This window comes from Oncorhynchus mykiss, chromosome 27 (assembly GCF_057628025.1).
Source record: "Oncorhynchus mykiss isolate SJ-2025 chromosome 27, ASM5762802v1, whole genome shotgun sequence".
NCBI classification, from domain to species: Eukaryota; Metazoa; Chordata; class Actinopteri; order Salmoniformes; family Salmonidae; genus Oncorhynchus; species Oncorhynchus mykiss.
Genome location: NC_143048.1, coordinates 49,405,001 through 49,430,000, shown reverse-complemented (window position 1 = coordinate 49,430,000; position 25,000 = coordinate 49,405,001). Strand labels below are relative to the sequence as shown.

At 39.7% G+C, this 25,000-nt stretch overlaps 1 protein-coding gene across 2 annotated transcripts in view; it reads right to left on the bottom strand.

Annotated features, from left to right (window-relative positions):
• Positions 1–25,000, bottom strand: part of LOC110503028 (teneurin-4) — a 332,490-nt gene that overhangs the window by 169,625 nt on the left and 137,865 nt on the right. For both annotated transcript variants that reach the window (XM_090224046.1, XM_090224045.1), the window contains one exon: positions 6,084–6,316. In XM_090224046.1, the coding sequence (XP_090080172.1) occupies positions 6,084–6,316 (233 nt within the window). The remainder of the gene's footprint in view (positions 1–6,083; positions 6,317–25,000) is intronic.

Genomic DNA, 25,000 nt, shown 5'->3' with positions numbered 1-25,000 from the left:
GTAACCCTGAACTAACCTTACACTGAAGCTATGTTCCCAGTCAGCTAACCCTCTAACCCATCAGTAACCCTGAACTAACCTTACACTGAAGCTATGTTCCCAGTCAGCTAACCCTCTAACCCATCAGTAACCCTGAACTAACCTTACACTGAAGCTATGTTCCCAGTCAGCTAACCCTCTAACCCATCAGTAACCCTGAACTAGCAGTAACCTTACACTGAAGCTATGTTCCCAGTCAGCTAACCCTCTAACCCATCAGTAACCCTGAACTAACCTTACACTGAAGCTATGTTCCCAGTCAGCTAACCCTCTAACCCATCAGTAACCCTGAACTAGCAGTAACCTTACACTGAAGCTATGTTCCCAGTCAGCTAACCCTCTAACCCATCAGTAACCCTGAACTAGCAGTAACCTTACACTGAAGCTATGTTCCCAGTCAGCTAACCCTCTAACCCATCAGTAACCCTGAACTAACCTTACACTGAAGCTATGTTCCCAGTCAGCTAACCCTCTAACCCATCAGTAACCCTGAACTAGCAGTAACCTTACACTGAAGCTATGTTCCCAGTCAGCTAACCCTCTAACCCATCAGTAACCCTGAACTAGCAGTAACCTTACACTGAAGCTATGTCCCCTGTCAGCTAACCCTCTAACCCATCAGTAACCCTGAACTAGCAGTAACCTTACACTGAAGCTATGTCCCCAGTCAGCTAACCCTCTAACCCATCAGTAACCCTGAACTAGCAGTAACCTTACACTGAAGCTATGTTCCCAGTCAGCTAACCCTCTAACCCATCAGTAACCCTGAACTAGCAGTAACCTTACACTGAAGCTATGTTCCCAGTCAGCTAACCCTCTAACCCATCAGTAACCCTGAACTAACCTTACACTGAAGCTATGTTCCCAGTCAGCTAACCCTCTAACCCATCAGTAACCCTGAACTAACCTTACACTGAAGCTATGTTCCCAGTCAGCTAACCCTCTAACCCATCAGTAACCCTGAACTAACCTTACACTGAAGCTATGTTCCCAGTCAGCTAACCCTCTAACCCATCAGTAACCCTGAACTAACCTTACACTGAAGCTATGTTCCCAGTCAGCTAACCCTCTAACCCATCAGTAACCCTGAACTAGCAGTAACCTTACACTGAAGCTATGTTCCCAGTCAGCTAACCCTCTAACCCATCAGTAACCCTGAACTAGCAGTAACCTTACACTGAAGCTATGTTCCCAGTCAGCTAACCCTCTAACCCATCAGTAACCCTGAACTAGCAGTAACCTTACACTGAAGCTATGTTCCCAGTCAGCTAACCCTCTAACCCATCAGTAACCCTGAACTAGCAGTAACCTTACACTGAAGCTATGTTCCCAGTCAGCTAACCCTCTAACCCATCAGTAACCCTGAACTAGCAGTAACCTTACACTGAAGCTATGTTCCCAGTCAGCTAACCCTCTAACCCATCAGTAACCCTGAACTAGCAGTAACCTTACACTGAAGCTATGTTCCCTGTCAGCTAACCCTCTAACCCATCAGTAACCCTGAACTAGCAGTAACCTTACACTGAAGCTATGTTCCCAGTCAGCTAACCCTCTAACCCATCAGTAACCCTGAACTAGCAGTAACCTTACACTGAAGCTATGTTCCCAGTCAGCTAACCCTCTAACCCATCAGTAACCCTGAACTAGCAGTAACCTTACACTGAAGCTATGTCCCCTGTCAGCTAACCCTCTAACCCATCAGTAACCCTGAACTAGCAGTAACCTTACACTGAAGCTATGTTCCCAGTCAGCTAACCCTCTAACCCATCAGTAACCCTGAACTAGCAGTAACCTTACACTGAAGCTATGTTCCCAGTCAGCTAACCCTCTAACCCATCAGTAACCCTGAACTAGCAGTAACCTTACACTGAAGCTATGTTCCCAGTCAGCTAACCCTCTAACCCATCAGTAACCCTGAACTAGCAGTAACCTTACACTGAAGCTATGTTCCCAGTCAGCTAACCCTCTAACCCATCAGTAACCCTGAACTAGCAGTAACCTTACACTGAAGCTATGTTCCCAGTCAGCTAACCCTCTAACCCATCAGTAACCCTGAACTAGCAGTAACCTTACACTGAAGCTATGTTCCCAGTCAGCTAACCCTCTAACCCATCAGTAACCCTGAACTAGCAGTAACCTTACACTGAAGCTATGTTCCCAGTCAGCTAACCCTCTAACCCATCAGTAACCCTGAACTAGCAGTAACCTTACACTGAAGCTATGTTCCCAGTCAGCTAACCCTCTAACCCATCAGTAACCCTGAACTAACCTTACACTGAAGCTATGTTCCCAGTCAGCTAACCCTCTAACCCATCAGTAACCCTGAACTAACCTTACACTGAAGCTATATTCCCAGTCAGCTAACCCTCTAACCCATCAGTAACCCTGAACTAACCTTACACTGAAGCTATGTTCCCAGTCAGCTAACCCTCTAACCCATCAGTAACCCTGAACTAACCTTACACTGAAGCTATGTTCCCAGTCAGCTAACCCTCTAACCCATCAGTAACCCTGAACTAACCTTACACTGAAGCTATATTCCCAGTCAGCTAACCCTCTAACCCATCAGTAACCCTGAACTAACCTTACACTGAAGCTATGTTCCCAGTCAGCTAACCCTCTAACCCATCAGTAACCCTGAACTAACCTTACACTGAAGCTATGTTCCCAGTCAGCTAACCCTCTAACCCATCAGTAACCCTGAACTAACCTTACACTGAAGCTATGTTCCCAGTCAGCTAACCCTCTAACCCATCAGTAACCCTGAACTAACCTTACACTGAAGCTATGTCCCCTGTCAGCTAACCCTCTAACCCATCAGTAACCCTGAACTAGCAGTAACCTTACACTGAAGCTATGTTCCCAGTCAGCTAACCCTCTAACCCATCAGTAACCCTGAACTAGCAGTAACCTTACACTGAAGCTATGTTCCCAGTCAGCTAACCCTCTAACCCATCAGTAACCCTGAACTAACCTTACACTGAAGCTATGTTCCCAGTCAGCTAACCCTCTAACCCATCAGTAACCCTGAACTAGCAGTAACCTTACACTGAAGCTATGTTCCCAGTCAGCTAACCCTCTAACCCATCAGTAACCCTGAACTAGCAGTAACCTTACACTGAAGCTATGTCCCCTGTCAGCTAACCCTCTAACCCATCAGTAACCCTGAACTAGCAGTAACCTTACACTGAAGCTATGTCCCCAGTCAGCTAACCCTCTAACCCATCAGTAACCCTGAACTAGCAGTAACCTTACACTGAAGCTATGTTCCCAGTCAGCTAACCCTCTAACCCATCAGTAACCCTGAACTAGCAGTAACCTTACACTGAAGCTATGTTCCCAGTCAGCTAACCCTCTAACCCATCAGTAACCCTGAACTAACCTTACACTGAAGCTATGTTCCCAGTCAGCTAACCCTCTAACCCATCAGTAACCCTGAACTAACCTTACACTGAAGCTATGTTCCCAGTCAGCTAACCCTCTAACCCATCAGTAACCCTGAACTAACCTTACACTGAAGCTATGTTCCCAGTCAGCTAACCCTCTAACCCATCAGTAACCCTGAACTAACCTTACACTGAAGCTATGTTCCCAGTCAGCTAACCCTCTAACCCATCAGTAACCCTGAACTAGCAGTAACCTTACACTGAAGCTATGTTCCCAGTCAGCTAACCCTCTAACCCATCAGTAACCCTGAACTAACCTTACACTGAAGCTATGTTCCCAGTCAGCTAACCCTCTAACCCATCAGTAACCCTGAACTAGCAGTAACCTTACACTGAAGCTATGTTCCCAGTCAGCTAACCCTCTAACCCATCAGTAACCCTGAACTAGCAGTAACCTTACACTGAAGCTATGTTCCCAGTCAGCTAACCCTCTAACCCATCAGTAACCCTGAACTAACCTTACACTGAAGCTATGTTCCCAGTCAGCTAACCCTCTAACCCATCAGTAACCCTGAACTAGCAGTAACCTTACACTGAAGCTATGTTCCCAGTCAGCTAACCCTCTAACCCATCAGTAACCCTGAACTAGCAGTAACCTTACACTGAAGCTATGTCCCCTGTCAGCTAACCCTCTAACCCATCAGTAACCCTGAACTAGCAGTAACCTTACACTGAAGCTATGTTCCCAGTCAGCTAACCCTCTAACCCATCAGTAACCCTGAACTAGCAGTAACCTTACACTGAAGCTATGTTCCCAGTCAGCTAACCCTCTAACCCATCAGTAACCCTGAACTAGCAGTAACCTTACACTGAAGCTATGTTCCCAGTCAGCTAACCCTCTAACCCATCAGTAACCCTGAACTAACCTTACACTGAAGCTATGTTCCCAGTCAGCTAACCCTCTAACCCATCAGTAACCCTGAACTAACCTTACACTGAAGCTATGTTCCCAGTCAGCTAACCCTCTAACCCATCAGTAACCCTGAACTAACCTTACACTGAAGCTATGTTCCCAGTCAGCTAACCCTCTAACCCATCAGTAACCCTGAACTAACCTTACACTGAAGCTATGTTCCCAGTCAGCTAACCCTCTAACCCATCAGTAACCCTGAACTAGCAGTAACCTTACACTGAAGCTATGTTCCCAGTCAGCTAACCCTCTAACCCATCAGTAACCCTGAACTAGCAGTAACCTTACACTGAAGCTATGTTCCCAGTCAGCTAACCCTCTAACCCATCAGTAACCCTGAACTAGCAGTAACCTTACACTGAAGCTATGTTCCCAGTCAGCTAACCCTCTAACCCATCAGTAACCCTGAACTAGCAGTAACCTTACACTGAAGCTATGTTCCCAGTCAGCTAACCCTCTAACCCATCAGTAACCCTGAACTAGCAGTAACCTTACACTGAAGCTATGTTCCCAGTCAGCTAACCCTCTAACCCATCAGTAACCCTGAACTAGCAGTAACCTTACACTGAAGCTATGTTCCCTGTCAGCTAACCCTCTAACCCATCAGTAACCCTGAACTAGCAGTAACCTTACACTGAAGCTATGTTCCCAGTCAGCTAACCCTCTAACCCATCAGTAACCCTGAACTAGCAGTAACCTTACACTGAAGCTATGTTCCCAGTCAGCTAACCCTCTAACCCATCAGTAACCCTGAACTAGCAGTAACCTTACACTGAAGCTATGTCCCCTGTCAGCTAACCCTCTAACCCATCAGTAACCCTGAACTAGCAGTAACCTTACACTGAAGCTATGTTCCCAGTCAGCTAACCCTCTAACCCATCAGTAACCCTGAACTAGCAGTAACCTTACACTGAAGCTATGTTCCCAGTCAGCTAACCCTCTAACCCATCAGTAACCCTGAACTAGCAGTAACCTTACACTGAAGCTATGTTCCCAGTCAGCTAACCCTCTAACCCATCAGTAACCCTGAACTAGCAGTAACCTTACACTGAAGCTATGTTCCCAGTCAGCTAACCCTCTAACCCATCAGTAACCCTGAACTAGCAGTAACCTTACACTGAAGCTATGTTCCCAGTCAGCTAACCCTCTAACCCATCAGTAACCCTGAACTAGCAGTAACCTTACACTGAAGCTATGTTCCCAGTCAGCTAACCCTCTAACCCATCAGTAACCCTGAACTAGCAGTAACCTTACACTGAAGCTATGTTCCCAGTCAGCTAACCCTCTAACCCATCAGTAACCCTGAACTAGCAGTAACCTTACACTGAAGCTATGTTCCCAGTCAGCTAACCCTCTAACCCATCAGTAACCCTGAACTAGCAGTAACCTTACACTGAAGCTATGTCCCCTGTCAGCTAACCCTCTAACCCATCAGTAACCCTGAACTAGCAGTAACCTTACACTGAAGCTATGTCCCCTGTCAGCTAACCCTCTAACCCATCAGTAACCCTGAACTAGCAGTAACCTTACACTGAAGTCTACCCAACCAGATTAGTAGTGTCAGAGCGTAAGGGAAACAGCCACATGATATGATCTTTCAACAGTCCTTTTTTTTCCCTGTTCCAATATACGCACCTCCCAAAATGCACCTGTTATGTTAGGTACAACCTGAAATGCTATGCCCATACCTCGTGGGTTGGTGAGCGTGGCCTCCACAGCCTTGCCCCCATCTCCACATCGTGTCTCGTCGTAGGGCAGACACTGGTCTCCAGTCCCGGCTACCAGCTCCAGGTTCTTGGCCACATCTTTTATGGCGCTCAGAGACTTCACCTTGAACACCTTCCTAGTGCTGGTGTCTGACAGGTAAACAGCCCCAGACACAGGACTACTGGCCAGGTAGTACTTATGGGCCGGGCTGTTACTGGAAAGAGGAGACAGAAAAGAGAAGAGCATCGGTCAAGCTGGGAGGGATGCAATGCCTTTACTATAACTACTACCTAATGCCTTCAATATAACTACTACCTTCAATATAACTACTACCTTCAATATAACTACTACCTTCAATATAACTACTACCTTCAATATAACTACTACCTTTAATATAACTACTACCTTCAATATAACTACTACCTTCAATATAACTACTACCTTAAATATAACTACTACCTTCAATATAACTACTACCTTCAATATAACTACTACCTTCAATATAACTACTACCTAATGCCTTCAATATAACTACTACCTTTAATATAACTACTACCTTCAATATAACTACTACCTTTAATATAACTACTACCTTCAATATAACTACTACCTTTAATATAACTACTACCTAATGCCTTCAATATAACTACTACCTTCAATATAACTACTACCTTCAATATAACTACTACCTTCAATATAACTACTACCTTCAATATAACTACTACCTTCAATATAACTACTACCTTCAATATAACTACTACCTTCAATATAACTACTACCTTCAATATAACTACTACCTTCAATATAACTACTACCTTCAATATAACTACTACCTAATGCCTTCAATATAACTACTACCTTCAATATAACTACTACCTTCAATATAACTACTACCTTCAATATAACTACTACCTTCAATATAACTACTACCTTTAATATAACTACTACCTTCAATATAACTACTACCTTCAATATAACTACTACCTTCAATATAACTACTACCTAATGCCTTCAATATAACTACTACCTTCAATATAACTACTACCTTCAATATAACTACTACCTTCAATATAACTACTACCTAATGCCTTCAATATAACTACTACCTTCAATATAACTACTACCTTCAATATAACTACTACCTTCAATATAACTACTACCTTCAATATAACTACTACCTTTAATATAACTACTACCTTCAATATAACTACTACCTTCAATATAACTACTACCTTAAATATAACTACTACCTTCAATATAACTACTACCTTCAATATAACTACTACCTTCAATATAACTACTACCTAATGCCTTCAATATAACTACTACCTTTAATATAACTACTACCTTCAATATAACTACTACCTTTAATATAACTACTACCTTCAATATAACTACTACCTTTAATATAACTACTACCTAATGCCTTCAATATAACTACTACCTTCAATATAACTACTACCTTCAATATAACTACTACCTTCAATATAACTACTACCTTCAATATAACTACTACCTTCAATATAACTACTACCTTCAATATAACTACTACCTTCAATATAACTACTACCTTCAATATAACTACTACCTTCAATATAACTACTACCTAATGCCTTCAATATAACTACTACCTTCAATATAACTACTACCTTCAATATAACTACTACCTTCAATATAACTACTACCTTCAATATAACTACTACCTTTAATATAACTACTACCTTCAATATAACTACTACCTTCAATATAACTACTACCTTCAATATAACTACTACCTAATGCCTTCAATATAACTACTACCTTCAATATAACTACTACCTTCAATATAACTACTACCTTCAATATAACTACTACCTAATGCCTTCAATATAACTACTGCCTTCAATATAACTACTACCTTCAATATAACTACTACCTAATGCCTTCAATATAACTACTACCTTCAATATAACTACTACCTTCAATATAACTACTACCTAATGCCTTTAATATAACTACTACCTTCAATATAACTACTACCTTCAATATAACTACTACCTTCAATATAACTACTACCTTCAATATAACTACTACCTTCAATATAACTACTACCTTCAATATAACTACTACCTTCAATATAACTACTACCTTCAATATAACTACTACCTTCAATATAACTACTACCTTCAATATAACTACTACCTTCAATATAACTAGTACCTTTAATATAACTACTACCTTCAATATAACTACTACCTACTACCTTCAATATAACTACTACCTTCAATATAACTACTACCTAATGCCTTCAATATAACTACTACCTTCAATATAACTACTACCTTTAATATAACTACTACCTTCAATATAACTACTACCTTTAATATAACTACTACCTTCAATATAACTACTACCTTCAATATAACTACTACCTTCAATATAACTACTACCTTCAATATAACTACTACCTTCAATATAACTACTACCTTCAATATAACTACTACCTTCAATATAACTACTACCTTTAATATAACTACTACCTTTAATATAACTACTACCTACTACCTTCAATATAACTACTACCTTCAATATAACTACTACCTAATGCCTTTAATATAACTACTACCTTCAATATAACTACTACCTTCAATATAACTACTACCTTCAATATAACTACTACCTTCAATATAACTACTACCTTTAATATAACTACTACCTAATGCCTTCAATATAACTACTACCTTCAATATAACTACTACCTTCAATATAACTACTACCTTTAATATAACTACTACCTTCAATATAACTACTACCTTCAATATAACTACTACCTAATGCCTTCAATATAACTACTACCTTCAATATAACTACTACCTTCAATATAACTACTACCTTCAATATAACTACTACCTTCAATATAACTACTACCTTTAATATAACTACTACCTTCAATATAACTACTACCTTCAATATAACTACTACCTTTAATATAACTACTACCTTCAATATAACTACTACCTTCAATATAACTACTACCTTCAATATAACTACTACCTTCAATATAACTACTACCTAATGCCTTCAATATAACTACTACCTTCAATATAACTACTACCTAATGCATTCAATATAACTACTACCTTCAATATAACTACTACCTTCAATATAACTACTACCTAATGCCTTCAATATAACTACTACCTTCAATATAACTACTACCTTCAATATAACTACTACCTAATGCCTTCAATATAACTACTACCTTCAATATAACTACTACCTTCAATATAACTACTACCTTCAATATAACTACTACCTTCAATATAACTACTACCTTCAATATAACTACTACCTTTAATATAACTACTACCTTTAATATAACTACTACCTTCAATATAACTACTACCTTCAATATAACTACTACCTTCAATATAACTACTACCTAATGCCTTCAATATAACTACTACCTTCAATATAACTACTACCTTCAATATAACTACTACCTTCAATATAACTACTACCTTCAATATAACTACTACCTTCAATATAACTACTACCTTTAATATAACTACTACCTTCAATATAACTACTACCTTTAATATAACTACTACCTTTAATATAACTACTACCTTCAATATAACTACTACCTTCAATATAACTACTACCTTCAATATAACTACTACCTTTAATATAACTACTACCTTTAATATAACTACTACCTTCAATATAACTACTACCTTCAATATAACTACTACCTTCAATATAACTACTACCTAATGCCTTCAATATAACTACTACCTTCAATATAACTACTACCTTCAATATAACTACTACCTTCAATATAACTACTACCTTCAATATAACTACTACCATCAATATAACTACTACCTTCAATATAACTACTACCTTCAATATAACTACTACCTTCAATATAACTACTACCATCAATATAACTACTACCTTTAATATAACTACTACCTAATGCCTTCAATATAACTACTACCTTCAATATAACTACTACCTTCAATATAACTACTACCTTCAATATAACTACTACCTTCAATATAACTACTACCTAATGCCTTCAATATAACTACTACCTTCAATATAACTACTACCTTCAATATAACTACTACCTTCAATATAACTACTACCTTCAATATAACTACTACCTTCAATATAACTACTACCTTCAATATAACTACTACCTTTAATATAACTACTACCTTCAATATAACTACTACCTAATGCCTTCAATATAACTACTACCTTCAATATAACTACTACCTTTAATATAACTACTACCTTCAATATAACTACTACCTAATGCCTTCAATATAACTACTACCTTCAATATAACTAATACCTTCAATATAACTACTACCTTCAATATAACTACTACCTTTAATATAACTACTACCTTCAATATAACTACTACCTTCAATATAACTACTACCTTTAATATAACTACTACCTTCAATATAACTACTACCTTTAATATAACTACTACCTTCAATATAACTACTACCTTTAATATAACTACTACCTTCAATATAACTACTACCTTTAATATAACTACTACCTTCAATATAACTACTACCTTCAATATAACTACTACCTTTAATATAACTACTACCTTCAATATAACTACTACCTTTAATATAACTACTACCTTCAATATAACTACTACCTAATGCCTTCAATATAACTACTACCTTTAATATAACTACTACCTAATGCCTTCAATATAACTACTACCTTCAATGTAACTACTACCTTCAATATAACTACTACCTTCAATATAACTACTACCATCAATATAACTACTACCTTTAATATAACTACTACCTTTAATGTAACTACTACCTTCAATGTAACTACTACCTTCAATATAACTACTACCTTCAATATAACTACTACCTTCAATATAACTACTACCTTCAATATAACTACTACCTTCAATATAACTACTACCTAATGCCTTCAATATAACTACTACCTTCAATATAACTACTACCTTCAATATAACTACTACCTTCAATATAACTACTACCTTCAATATAACTACTACCTTCAATATAACTACTGCCTTCAATATAACTACTACCTAATGCCTTCAATATAACTACTACCTTCAATATAACTACCACCTTCAATATAACTACTGCCTTCAATATAACTACTACCTTTAATATAACTACTACCTTTAATATAACTACTACCTTCAATATAACTACTACCTTCAATATAACTACTACCTTCAATATAACTACTACCTTTAATATAACTACTGCCTTCAATATAACTACTACCTTCAATATAACTACTACCTTCAATATAACTACTACCTTTAATATACCTACTACCTTTAATATAACTACTACCTTCAATATAACTACTACCTTTAATATAACTACTACCTTCAATATAACTACTACCTTTAATATAACTACTACCTTCAATATAACTACTACCTTTAATATAACTACTACCTTCAATATAACTACTACCTTCAATATAACTACTACCTTCAATATAACTACTACCTTCAATATAACTACTACCTTCAATATAACTACTACCTTCAATATAACTACTACCTTCAATATAACTACTACCTAATGCCTTCAATATAACTACTACCTTCAATATAACTACTACCTAATGCCTTCAATATAACTACTACCTTCAATATAACTACTACCTTCAATATAACTACTACCTTCAATATAACTACTACCTTCAATATAACTACTACCTAATGCCTTCAATATAACTACTACCTTCAATATAACTACTACCTTCAATATAACTACTACCTTTAATATAACTACTACCTTCAATATAACTACTACCTTCAATATAACTACTACCTTTAATATAACTACTACCTTCAATATAACTACTACCTTCAATATAACTACTACCTTCAATATAACTACTACCTAATGCCTTCAATATAACTACTACCTTCAATATAACTACTACCATCAATATAACTACTACCTTCAATATAACTACTACCTAATGCCTTCAATATAACTACTACCTTCAATATAACTACTACCTTCAATATAACTACTACCTTCAATATAACTACTACCTTCAATATAACTACTACCTTCAATATAACTACTACCTTTAATATAACTACTACCTTTAATATAACTACTACCTTCAATATAACTACTACCTTCAATATAACTACTACCTTCAATATAACTACTACCTTCAATATAACTACTACCTTTAATATAACTACTACCTTTAATATAACTACTACCTTCAATATAACTACTACCTTCAATATAACTACTACCTTCAATATAACTACTACCTTCAATATAACTACTACCTTTAATATAACTACTACCTTTAATATAACTACTACCTTCAATATAACTACTACCTTCAATATAACTACTACCTTCAATATAACTACTACCTTCAATATAACTACTACCTAATGCCTTCAATATAACTACTACCTTCAATATAACTACTACCTTCAATATAACTACTACCTTCAATATAACTACTACCTTCAATATAACTACTACCTTCAATATAACTACTACCTTCAATATAACTACTACCTTTAATATAACTACTACCATCAATATAACTACTACCTTCAATATAACTACTACCTTCAATATAACTACTACCTTCAATATAACTACTACCTTCAATATAACTACTACCTTCAATATAACTACTACCTTCAATATAACTACTACCTTTAATATAACTACTACCTTCAATATAACTACTACCTTTAATATAACTACTACCTTCAATATAACTACTACCTTCAATATAACTACTACCTTTAATATAACTACTACCTTCAATATAACTACTAGATTTAATATAACTACTACCTAATACCTTCAATATAACTACTACCTTCAATATAACTACTACCTTCAATATAACTACTACCTTCAATATAACTACTACCTTCAATATAACTACTACCTTCAATATAACTACTACCTTTAATATAACTACTACCTTCAATATAACTACTACCTTCAATATAACTACTACCTTCAATATAACTACTACCTTCAATATAACTACTACCTAATGCCTTCAATATAACTACTACCTACAATATAACTACTACCTTTAATATAACTACTACCTTCAATATAACTACTACCTAATGCCTTCAATATAACTACTACCTTCAATATAACTACTACCTTCAATATAACTACTACCTTCAATATAACTACTACCTTCAATATAACTACTACCTTCAATATAACTACTACCTTTAATATAACTACTACCTTCAATATAACTACTACCTTCAATATAACTACTACCTTTAATATAACTACTACCTTCAATATAACTACTACCTTTAATATAACTACTACCTTCAATATAACTACTACCTTTAATATAACTACTACCTTCAATATAACTACTACCTTTAATATAACTACTACCTTCAATATAACTACTACCTTCAATATAACTACTACCTTTAATATAACTACTACCTTCAATATAACTACTACCTTTAATATAACTACTACCTAATACCTTCAATATAACTACTACCTTCAATATAACTACTACCTTCAATATAACTACTACCTTCAATATAACTACTACCTAATGCCTTCAATATAACTACTACCTTTAATATAACTACTACCTAATACCTTCAATATAACTACTACCTTTAATATAACTACTACCTAATGCCTTTAATATAACTACTACCTTCAATATAACTACTACCTTCAATATAACTACTACCTAATGCCTTCAATATAACTACTACCTTCAATGTAACTACTACCTTCAATATAACTACTACCTTCAATATAACTACTATCATCAATATAACTACTACCTACAATATAACTACTACCTTTAATATAACTACTACCTTCAATATAACTACTACCTAATGCCTTCAATATAACTACTACCTTCAATATAACTACTACCTTCAATATAACTACTACCTTCAATATAACTACTACCTTCAATATAACTACTACCTTTAATATAACTACTACCTTCAATATAACTACTACCTTCAATATAACTACTACCTTTAATATAACTACTACCTTCAATATAACTACTACCTTTAATATAACTACTACCTTCAATATAACTACTACCTTTAATATAACTACTACCTTCAATATAACTACTACCTTTAATATAACTACTACCTTCAATATAACTACTACCTTCAATATAACTACTACCTTTAATATAACTACTACCTTCAATATAACTACTACCTTTAATATAACTACTACCTAATACCTTCAATATAACTACTACCTTCAATATAACTACTACCTTCAATATAACTACTACCTTCAATATAACTACTACCTAATGCCTTCAATATAACTACTACCTTTAATATAACTACTACCTAATACCTTCAATATAACTACTACCTTCAATATAACTACTACCTTCAATATAACTACTACCTAATGCCTTCAATATAACTACTACCTTTAATATAACTACTACCTAATGCCTTTAATATAACTACTACCTTCAATATAACTACTACCTTCAATATAACTACTACCTAATGCCTTCAATATAACTACTACCTTCAATGTAACTACTACCTTCAATATAACTACTACCTTCAATATAACTACTATCATCAATATAACTACTACCTTCAATATAACTACTACCTTCAATTTAACTACTACCTAATGCCTTCAATATAACTACTACCTTCAATATAACTACTACCTTCAATATAACTACTACCTTCAATATAACTACTACCTTCAATATAACTACTACCTTCAATATAACTACTGCCTTCAATATAACTACTACCTAATGCCTTCAATATAACTACTACCTTCAATATAACTACTACCTTCAATATAACTACTACCTAATGCCTTCAATATAACTACTACCTTCAATATAACTACTACCTTTAATATAACTACTACCTTCAATATAACTACTACCATCAATATAACTATTACCTAATGCCTTCAATATAACTACTACCTTCAATATAACTAATACCTAATGCCTTCAATATAACTACTACCTTTACTATAACTACGACCTAATGCCTTCAATATAACTACTACCTTCAATATAACTACTACCTTCAATATAACTACTACCTTCAATATAACTACTACCTTCAATATAACTACTACCTAATGCCTTCAATATAACTACTACCTTCAATATAACTACTACCTTCAATATAACTACTACATTTAATATAACTACAACCTAATGGAGGTAACAGATAGGAGGCAACACAGGACAGATAGGAGGTAACAGATAGGAGGTAACACAGGACAGAAAGGAGGTAACAGATAGGAGGTAACATATATGAGGCAACAAAGGACAGATAGGAGGTAACAGAGGACAGATAGGACGTAACAGATAGGAGGTAACAGATAGGAGGCAACACAGAGCAGATAGGAAGTAACAGAGGATAAATTGGAGGTAACAGATATGAGGTAACACAGGACAGATAGGAGGTAACATATAGGAGGTACCACAGGACAGACAGGAGGTGACAGAGGACAGATAGGAGGTAACACAGGACAGATAGGAGGTAACAGATAAGAGGTAAAACAGGACAGATAGGAGGTAACATATAGAAGGTAACAGATAGGAGGTAACACAGGACAGACATGAGGTAACAGAGGACATATAGGAGGTAACACAGGACAGATAGGAGGTAAACGATAGGAGGTAACAACGGACAGATAGGAGGTAACACAGGACAGATAGGAGGTAACATAGGACAGATAGGAGGTAACATATAGGACGTAACAGATAGGAGGTAACACAGGACAGATAGGAGGTAACAGATAGGAGGTAACACCGGACAGATAGGAGGTAACATATAGGAGGTAACAGATAGGAGGCAACAGATAGGTAACACACGACAGATAGGAGGTAACAGATAGGAGGTAACAGATAGGAGGTAACATAGGACAGATAGGAGGTAACAGATAGGAGGTAACACAGGATAGATAGGAGGTAACAGATAGGAGGTAACACAGGACAGATAGGAGGTAACATATAGGAGGTAACACAGGACAGATAGGAGGTAACATATAGGAGGTAACAGATAGGAGGTAACACAGGACAGATAGGAGGTAACAGATAGGAGGCAACACATGACAGATAGGAGGTAACATATAGGAGGTAACAAAGGACAGATAGGAGGTAACAGATAGGATATAACAGATAGGAGAAAACAGAGGACATATAGGAGGTAACAGATAGGAGGTAACAGATAGGAGGTAACACAGGACAGATAGGAGGTAACAGATAGGAGGTAACACAGGACAGATAGAAGGTAACATATATTAGGTAACAGATAGGAGGTAACACAGGGCAGATAGGAGGTAACAGCTAGGAGGTAACACATTACAGATAGGAGGTAACACAGGACAGATAGGAGGTAACAGATAGGAGGTAACACAGGGCAGATAGGAGGTAACAGATAGGAGGTAACACAGGACAGATAGGAGGTAACAGATAGGAGGTAACACAGGACAGATAGGAGGTAACAGATAGGAGGTAACACAGGACAGATATGAGGTAACAGATAGGAGGTAACACAGGACAGAAAGGAGGTAACAGATAGGAGGTAACATATAGGAGGCAACAAAGGACAGATAGGAGGTAACAGAGGACAGATAGGATGTAACAGATAGGAGGTAACAGATAGGAGGCAACACAGAGCAGATAGGAGGTAACAGAGGATAGATTGGAGGTAACAGATAGGAGGTAAGACAGAAAAGATATGAGGTAACAGATAAGAGGTAAAACAGGACAGATAGGAGGTAACATATAGAAGGTAACAGATAGGAGGTAACACAGGACAGACATGAGGTAACAGAGGACATATAGGAGGTAACACAGGACAGATAGGAGGTAAACGATAGGAGGTAACAACGGACAGATAGGAGGTAACACAGGACAGATAGGAGGTAACAGATAAGAGGTAAAACAGGACAGATAGGAGGTAACATATAGAAGGTAACAGATAGGAGGTAACACAGGACAGACATGAGGTAACAGAGGACATATAGGAGGTAACACAGGACAGATAGGAGGTAAACGATAGGAGGTAACAACGGACAGATAGGAGGTAACACAGGACAGATAGGAGGTAACATAGGACAGATAGGAGGTAACATATAGGACGTAACAGATAGGAGGTAACACAGGACAGATAGGAGGTAACAGATAGGAGGTAACACCGGACAGATAGGAGGTAACATATAGGAGGTAACAGATAGGAGGCAACAGATAGGTAACACACGACAGATAGGAGGTAACAGATAGGAGGTAACAGATAGGAGGTAACATAGGACAGATAGGAGGTAACAGATAGGAGGTAACACAGGATAGATAGGAGGTAACAGATAGGAGGTAACACAGGACAGATAGGAGGTAACATATAGGAGGTAACACAGGACAGATAGGAGGTAACATATAGGAGGTAACAGATAGGAGGTAACACAGGACAGATAGGAGGTAACAGATAGGAGGCAACACATGACAGATAGGAGGTAACATATAGGAGGTAACAAAGGACAGATAGGAGGTAACAGATAGGATATAACAGATAGGAGAAAACAGAGGACATATAGGAGGTAACAGATAGGAGGTAACAGATAGGAGGTAACACAGGACAGATAGGAGGTAACAGATAGGAGGTAACACAGGACAGATAGAAGGTAACATATATTAGGTAACAGATAGGAGGTAACACAGGGCAGATAGGAGGTAATAGCTAGGAGGTAACACATTACAGATAGGAGGTAACACAGGACAGATAGGAGGTAACAGATAGGAGGTAACACAGGGCAGATAGGAGGTAACACAGGACAGATAGGAGGTAACATATAGGAGGTAACACAGGGCAGATAGGAGGTAACAGATAGGAGGTAACACAGGACAGATAGGAGGTAACAGATAGGAGGTAACACAGGACAGATAGGAGGTAACAGATAGGAGGTAACACAGGACAGATATGAGGTAACAGATAGGAGGTAACACAGGACAGAAAGGAGGTAACAGATATGAGGTAACATATAGGAGGCAACAAAGGACAGATAGGAGGTAACAGAGGACAGATAGGATGTAACAGATAGGAGGTAACAGATAGGAGGCAACACAGAGCAGATAGGAGGTAACAGAGGATAGATTGGAGGTAACAGATAGGAGGTAAGACAGAAAAGATATGAGGTAACAGATAGGAGGTAACACAGAAAAGAAAGGAGAAAACAGATAGGAGGTAACATATAGGAGGCAACAAAGGACAGATAGGAGGTAACACACGACAGATAGGAGGTAACAGATAGGAGGTAACACAGGACAGATAGGATGTAACAGATAGGAGGTAACACAGGACAGATAGGAGGTAACAGATAGGAGGTAACACAGGACAGATATGAGGTAACAGATAGGAGGTAACACAGGACAGAAAGGAGGTAACAGATAGGAGGTAACATATAGGAGGCAACAAAGGACAGATAGGAGGTAACACATGACAGATAGGAGGTAACAGATAGGAGGTAACAGATAGGAGGCAACACAGAGCAGATAGGAGGTAACAGAGGATAGATTGGAGGTAACATATAGGAGGCAACAAAGGACAGATAGGAGAAAACACATGACAGATAGGAGGTAACAGAGAGGAGGTAACACACGACAGATAGGAGGTAACAGATATGAGGTAACACAGGACAGATAGGATGTAACAGATATGAGGTAACACAGGATAGATAGGAGGTAACAGATAGGAGGTAACAGGATAGATAGGAGGTAACAGATAGGAGGCAACACATGACAGATAGGAGGTAACATATAGGAGGTAACACAGGACAGATAGGAGGTAACAGATAGGATGTAACAGATAGGAGAAAACACAGGACATATAGGAGGTAACAGATAGGAGGTAACACAGGACAGATAGGAGGTAACAGATAGGAGGTAACACAGGACAGATAGGAGGTAACAGATAGGAGGTAACAGATAGGAGGTAACACAGGGCAGATAGGAGGTACCAGATAGGAGGTAACACAGGACAGATAGGAGGTAACACAGGACAGATAGGAGGTAACACAGGACATATAGGAGGTAACACAGGGCAGATAGGAGGTAACAGATAGGAGGTAACACAGGACATATAGTAGGTAACAGATAGGAGGTAACACAGGACAGATAGGAGGTAACAGATAGGAGGTAACACAGGACATATAGTAGGTAACAGATAGGAGGTAACACAGGACAGATAGGAGGTAACAGATGGGAGGTAACACGGGACAGATAGGAGGTAACACAGGGCAGATAGGAGGTAACAGATAGGAGGTAACACAGGACAGATAGGAGGTAACACAGGACAGATAGGAGGTAACAGATAGGAGGTAACACAGGACAGATAGGAGGTAACAGATAGGAGGTAACACAGGACAGATAGGAGGTAACACAGGGCAGATAGGAGGTAACACAGGACAGATAGGAGGTAACAGATAGGAGGTAACACAGGACAGATAGGAGGTAACACAGGACAGATAGGAGGTAACAGATAGGAGGTAACACAGGGCAGATAGGAGGTAACAGATAGGAGGTAACACAGGACAGATAGGAGGTAACAGATAGGAGGTAACAAAGGACAGATAGGAGGTAACACAGGACATATAGTAGGTAACAGATAGGAGGTAACACAGGACAGATAGGAGGTAACAGATAGGAGGTAACACGGGACAGATAGGAGGTAACAGATAGGAGGTAACACAGGACAGATAGGAGGTAACCTTTGGGGGACACACACTGAATAAACAACGGAGTTGAACGTCTATCCAAACAAACTATGCCCACTATGCCCACTTCAACACTGAAGACAGAGCAGCTACACTACTCTATTAAACACCACTGTGTGTGTGTGTGTGTGTGTGTGTGTGTGTGTGTGTGTGTGTGTGTGTGTGTGTGTGTGTGTGTGTGTGTGTGTGTGTGTGTGTGTGTGTGTGTGTGTGTGTGTGTGTGTGTGTGTGTGTGTGTGTGTCATCTATTAACCAGCGACAGAGTAATCCTTCATTCACACAGGGGGGAGGTAGGGGATTTGAAAGCCTGACAAAATGTGGCCAATCAGAATCTTCCCTGCAGCTAGGAGGAAACCAGGTACCTGCTGAAAGTGCCAATCAGAATCTCCCCTGCAGCTAGGAGGAAACCAGGTACCTGCTGAAAGTGCCAATCAGAATCTCCCCTGCAGCTAGGAGGAAACCAGGTACCTGCTGAAAGTGCCAATCGGAAAGTTACTGACAGACAACTCACAGTGGTGAGGCTATTAAAGACATGAAGTGTCTCAACCGGCACCCTCTACCCCTACCCCTACCCCTACACTATCCTATCCCTACTCTACCCCTACCCCTACACTATCCTATCCCTACTCTACCCCTACACTATCCTATCCCTACTCTACCCCTACCCCTACACTATTCTATCCCTACTCTACCCCTACCTCTACCCCTACCCCTACACTATCCTATCCCTACTCTACCCTCTACCCCTACCCCTACACTATCCTATCCCTACTCTACCCCTACCCCTACACTATCCTATCCCTACTCTACCCCTACCCCTACACTATCCTATCCCTACTCTACCCTCTACCCCTACCCCTACACTATCCTATCCCTACTCTACCCTCTACCCCTACCCCTACACTATCCTATCCCTACTCTACCCCTACCCCTACACTATCCTATCCCTACTCTACCCCTACCCCTACACTATCCTATCCCTACTCTACCCCTACCCCTACACTATTCTATCCCTACTCTACCCCTACCTCTACCCCTACCCCTACACTATCCTATCCCTACTCTACCCTCTACCCCTACCCCTACACTATCCTATCCCTACTCTACCCGTACCCCTACACTATCCTATCCCTACTCTACCCCTACCCCTACACTATCCTATCCCTACTCTACCCTCTACCCCTACCCCTACACTATCCTATCCCTACTCTACCCTCTACCCCTACCCCTACACTATCCTATCCCTACTCTACCCCTACCCCTACACTATCCTATCCCTACTCTACCCCTACCCCTACACTATCCTATCCCTACTCTGCCCTCTACCTCTACCTCTACCCCTATACTATCCTATCCCTACTCTACCCTCTGCCTCTACCCCTACACTATCCTATCCCTACTCTACCCTCTACCTCTACCCCTACCCCTACCCCTACCCCTACACTATCCTATCCCTACTCTACCCTCTACCCCTACCCCTACCCCTACACTATCCTATCCCTACTCTACCCTCTACCTCTACCCTACCCTACACTATCCTATCCCTACTCTACCCCTACCCCTACACTATCCTATCCCTACTCTACCCTCTACCTCTACCCCTACCCCTACACTATCCTATCCCTACTCTAACCTCTACCTCTACCCCTACACTATCCTATCCCTACTCTACCCCTACCCCTACACTATCCTATCCCTACTCTACCCTCTACCTCTACCCCTACCCCTACACTATCCTATCCCTACTCTAACCTCTACCTCTACCCCTACACTATCCTATCCCTACTCTACCCTCTACCTCTACCCCTACCCCTACCCCTACACTATCCTATCCCTACTCTACCCTCTACCCCTACCCCTATCCCTACACTATCCTATCCCTACTCTACCCTCTACCTCTACCCCTACCCCTACACTATCCTATCCCTACTCTACCCTCTACCTCTACCCCTACACTATCCAATCCCTACTCGACCCTCTACCTCTACCCTTACCCCTACCCCTACACTATCCTATCCCTACTCTACCCTCTACCCCTAACCCTACCCCTACACTATCCTATCCCTACTCTACCCTCTACCTCTACCCCTACCCCTACACTATCCTATCCCTACTCTACCCTCTACGTCTACCCCTACACAATCCTATCCCGACTCTACCCTCTACCTCTACCTCTACCCAATCCTATCCCTACTCTACCCTCTACCTCTACCCCTACCCCTACACTATCCTATCCCTACTCTACCCTCTACCTCTACCTCTACCCCTACACAATCCTATCCCTACTCTACCCTCTACCTCTACCTCTACCCCTACACTATCCTATCCCTACTCTATTCTACCCCTACCCCTACCCCTACACAATCCTATCCCTACTCTACCCTCTACCCCTACCCCTACACAATCCTATCCCTACTCTACCCTCTACCTCTACCTCTACCCCTACACAATCCTATCCCTACTCTACCCTCTACCTCTACCCCTACCCCTACACAATCCTATCCCTACTCTACCCTCTACCTCTACCTCTACCCCTACACAATCCTATCCCTACTCTACCCTCTACCTCTACCTCTACCCCTAAACAATCCTATCCTATCCCTACTCTACTCTACCCCTACCCCTACACTATCCTATCCCTACTCTACTCTACCCCTACCCCTACCCCTACACAATCCTATCCCTACTCTACCCTCTAACCCTACCCCTACACAATCCTATCCCTACTCTACCCTCTACCTCTACCTCTACCCCTACACAATCCTATCCCTACTCTACCCTCTACCTCTACCCCTACCCCTACACAATCCTATCCCTACTCTACCCTCTACCTCTACCTCTACCCCTACACAATCCTATCCCTACTCTACCCTCTACCTCTACCTCTACCCCTACACAATCCTACCCCTACACAATCCTATCCCTACTCTACCCTCTACCCTACCTCTACCCCTACCCCTACACAATCATATCCCTACTCTACCCTCTACCCTACCCTACCCTCTACCCTACCTCTACCCCTACACTATCCTATCCCTACTCTACCCCTCCCCCTACACTATCCTATCCCTACTCTACCCTCTACCCTACCTCTACCCCTACACAATCCTATCCCTACTCTACCCCTACCCCTACCCTATCCTATCCCTACTCTACTCCTACCCTATCGTATCCCTACTTTACCCCTACACTATCCTATCCCTACTCTACCCCTATCCCATCCTATCCCTACACTAACCCTACCCCTACCCCATCCTATCCCTACACTATCCTACCCCTACCCCATCCTATCCCTACCAAATCCTACCCCTACCCCATCCTATCCTTACCAATCCCTACCCCTACACCATCCTATCCCTACCAAACCCTACCCCTACCCCATCCTATCCCTACCCAGCCCTACCCCTACACCATCTTATCCCTACCCTATATCCATATCTGTGAAAAACAGATCGTATCTGAAGCGTGTTAAAGTCAACTGATGTAGGGGCCGTAGGTTAACTATAGGGTGAACTAAGGTCCGTAGGTTAACTATAGGGTGAACTATGGGTCGAAGGATAACTATAGGGTGAACTAGGGTCCGTAGGTTAACTATAGGGTGAACTATGGGTCGTAGGTTAACTATAGGGTGAACTAGGGGTCCGTAGGTTAACTATAGGGTGAACTAGGGTCCGTAGGTTAACTATAGGGTGAACTAGGGGCCGTAGGTTAACTATAGGGTGAACTAGGGTCCGTAGGTTAACTATAGGGTGAACTATGGGTCGTAGGGTAACTATAGGGTGAACTAGGGGTCGCAGGGTAACTATAGGGTGAACTATGGGTCGTAGGGTAACTATATGGTGAACTAGGGTCCGTAGGTTAACTATAGGGTGAACTATGGGTCGTAGGGTAACTACAGTGCCTTGCGAAAGTATTCGGCCCCCTTGAACTTTGCGACCTTTTGCCACATTTCAGGCTTCAAACATGAAGATATAAAACTGTATTTTTTTGTGAAGAATCAACAACAAGTGGGACACAATCATGAAGTGGAACGACATTTATTGGATATTTCAAACTTTTTTAACAAATCAAAAACTGAAAAATTGGCCGTGCAAAATTATTCAGCGCCCTTAAGTTAATACTTTGTAGCGCCACCTTTTGCTGCGATTACAGCTGTAAGTCGCTTGGGGAATGTCTCTATCAGTTTTGCACATCGAGAGACTGACATTTTTTCCCATTCCTCCTTGCAAAACAGCTCGACCTCAGTGAGGTTGGATGGAGAGCATTTGTGAACAGCAGTTTTCCGTTCTTTCCACAGATTCTCGATTGGATTCAGGTCTGGACTTTGACTTGGCCATTCTAACACCTGGATATGTTTATTTTTGAACCATTCCATTGTAGATTTTGCTTTATGTTTTGGATCATTGTCTTGTTGGAAGACAAATCTCCGTCCCAGTCTCAGGTCTTTTGCAGACTCCATCAGGTTTTCTTCCAGAATGGTCCTGTATTTGGCTCCATCCATCTTCCCATCAATTTTAACCATCTTCCCTGTCCCTGCTGAAGAAAAGCAGGCCCAAACCATGATGCTGCCACCACCATGTTTGACAGTGGGGATGGTGTGTTCAGTGTGATGAGCTGTGTTGCTTTTACGCCAAACATAACGTTTTGCATTGTTGCCAAAAAGTTCAATTTTGGTTTCATCTGACCAGAGCACCTTCTTCCACATGTTTGGTGTGTCTCCCAGGTGGCTTGTGGCAAACTTTAAACGACACTTTTTATGGATATCTTTAAGAAATGGCTTTCTTCTTGCCACTCTTCCATAAAGGCCAGATTTGTGCAATATACGACTGATTGTTGTCCTATGGACAGAGTCTCCCACCTCAGCTGTAGATCTCTGCAGTTCATCCAGAGTGATCATGGGCCTCTTGGCTGCATCTCTGATCAGTCTTCTCCTTGTATGAGCTGAAAGTTTAGAGGGACGGCCAGGTCTTGGTAGATTTGCAGTTGTCTGATACTCCTTCCATTTCAATATTATCGCTTGCACAGTGCTCCTTGGGATGTTTAAAGCTTGGGAAATCTTTTTGTATCCAAATCCGGCTTTAAACTTC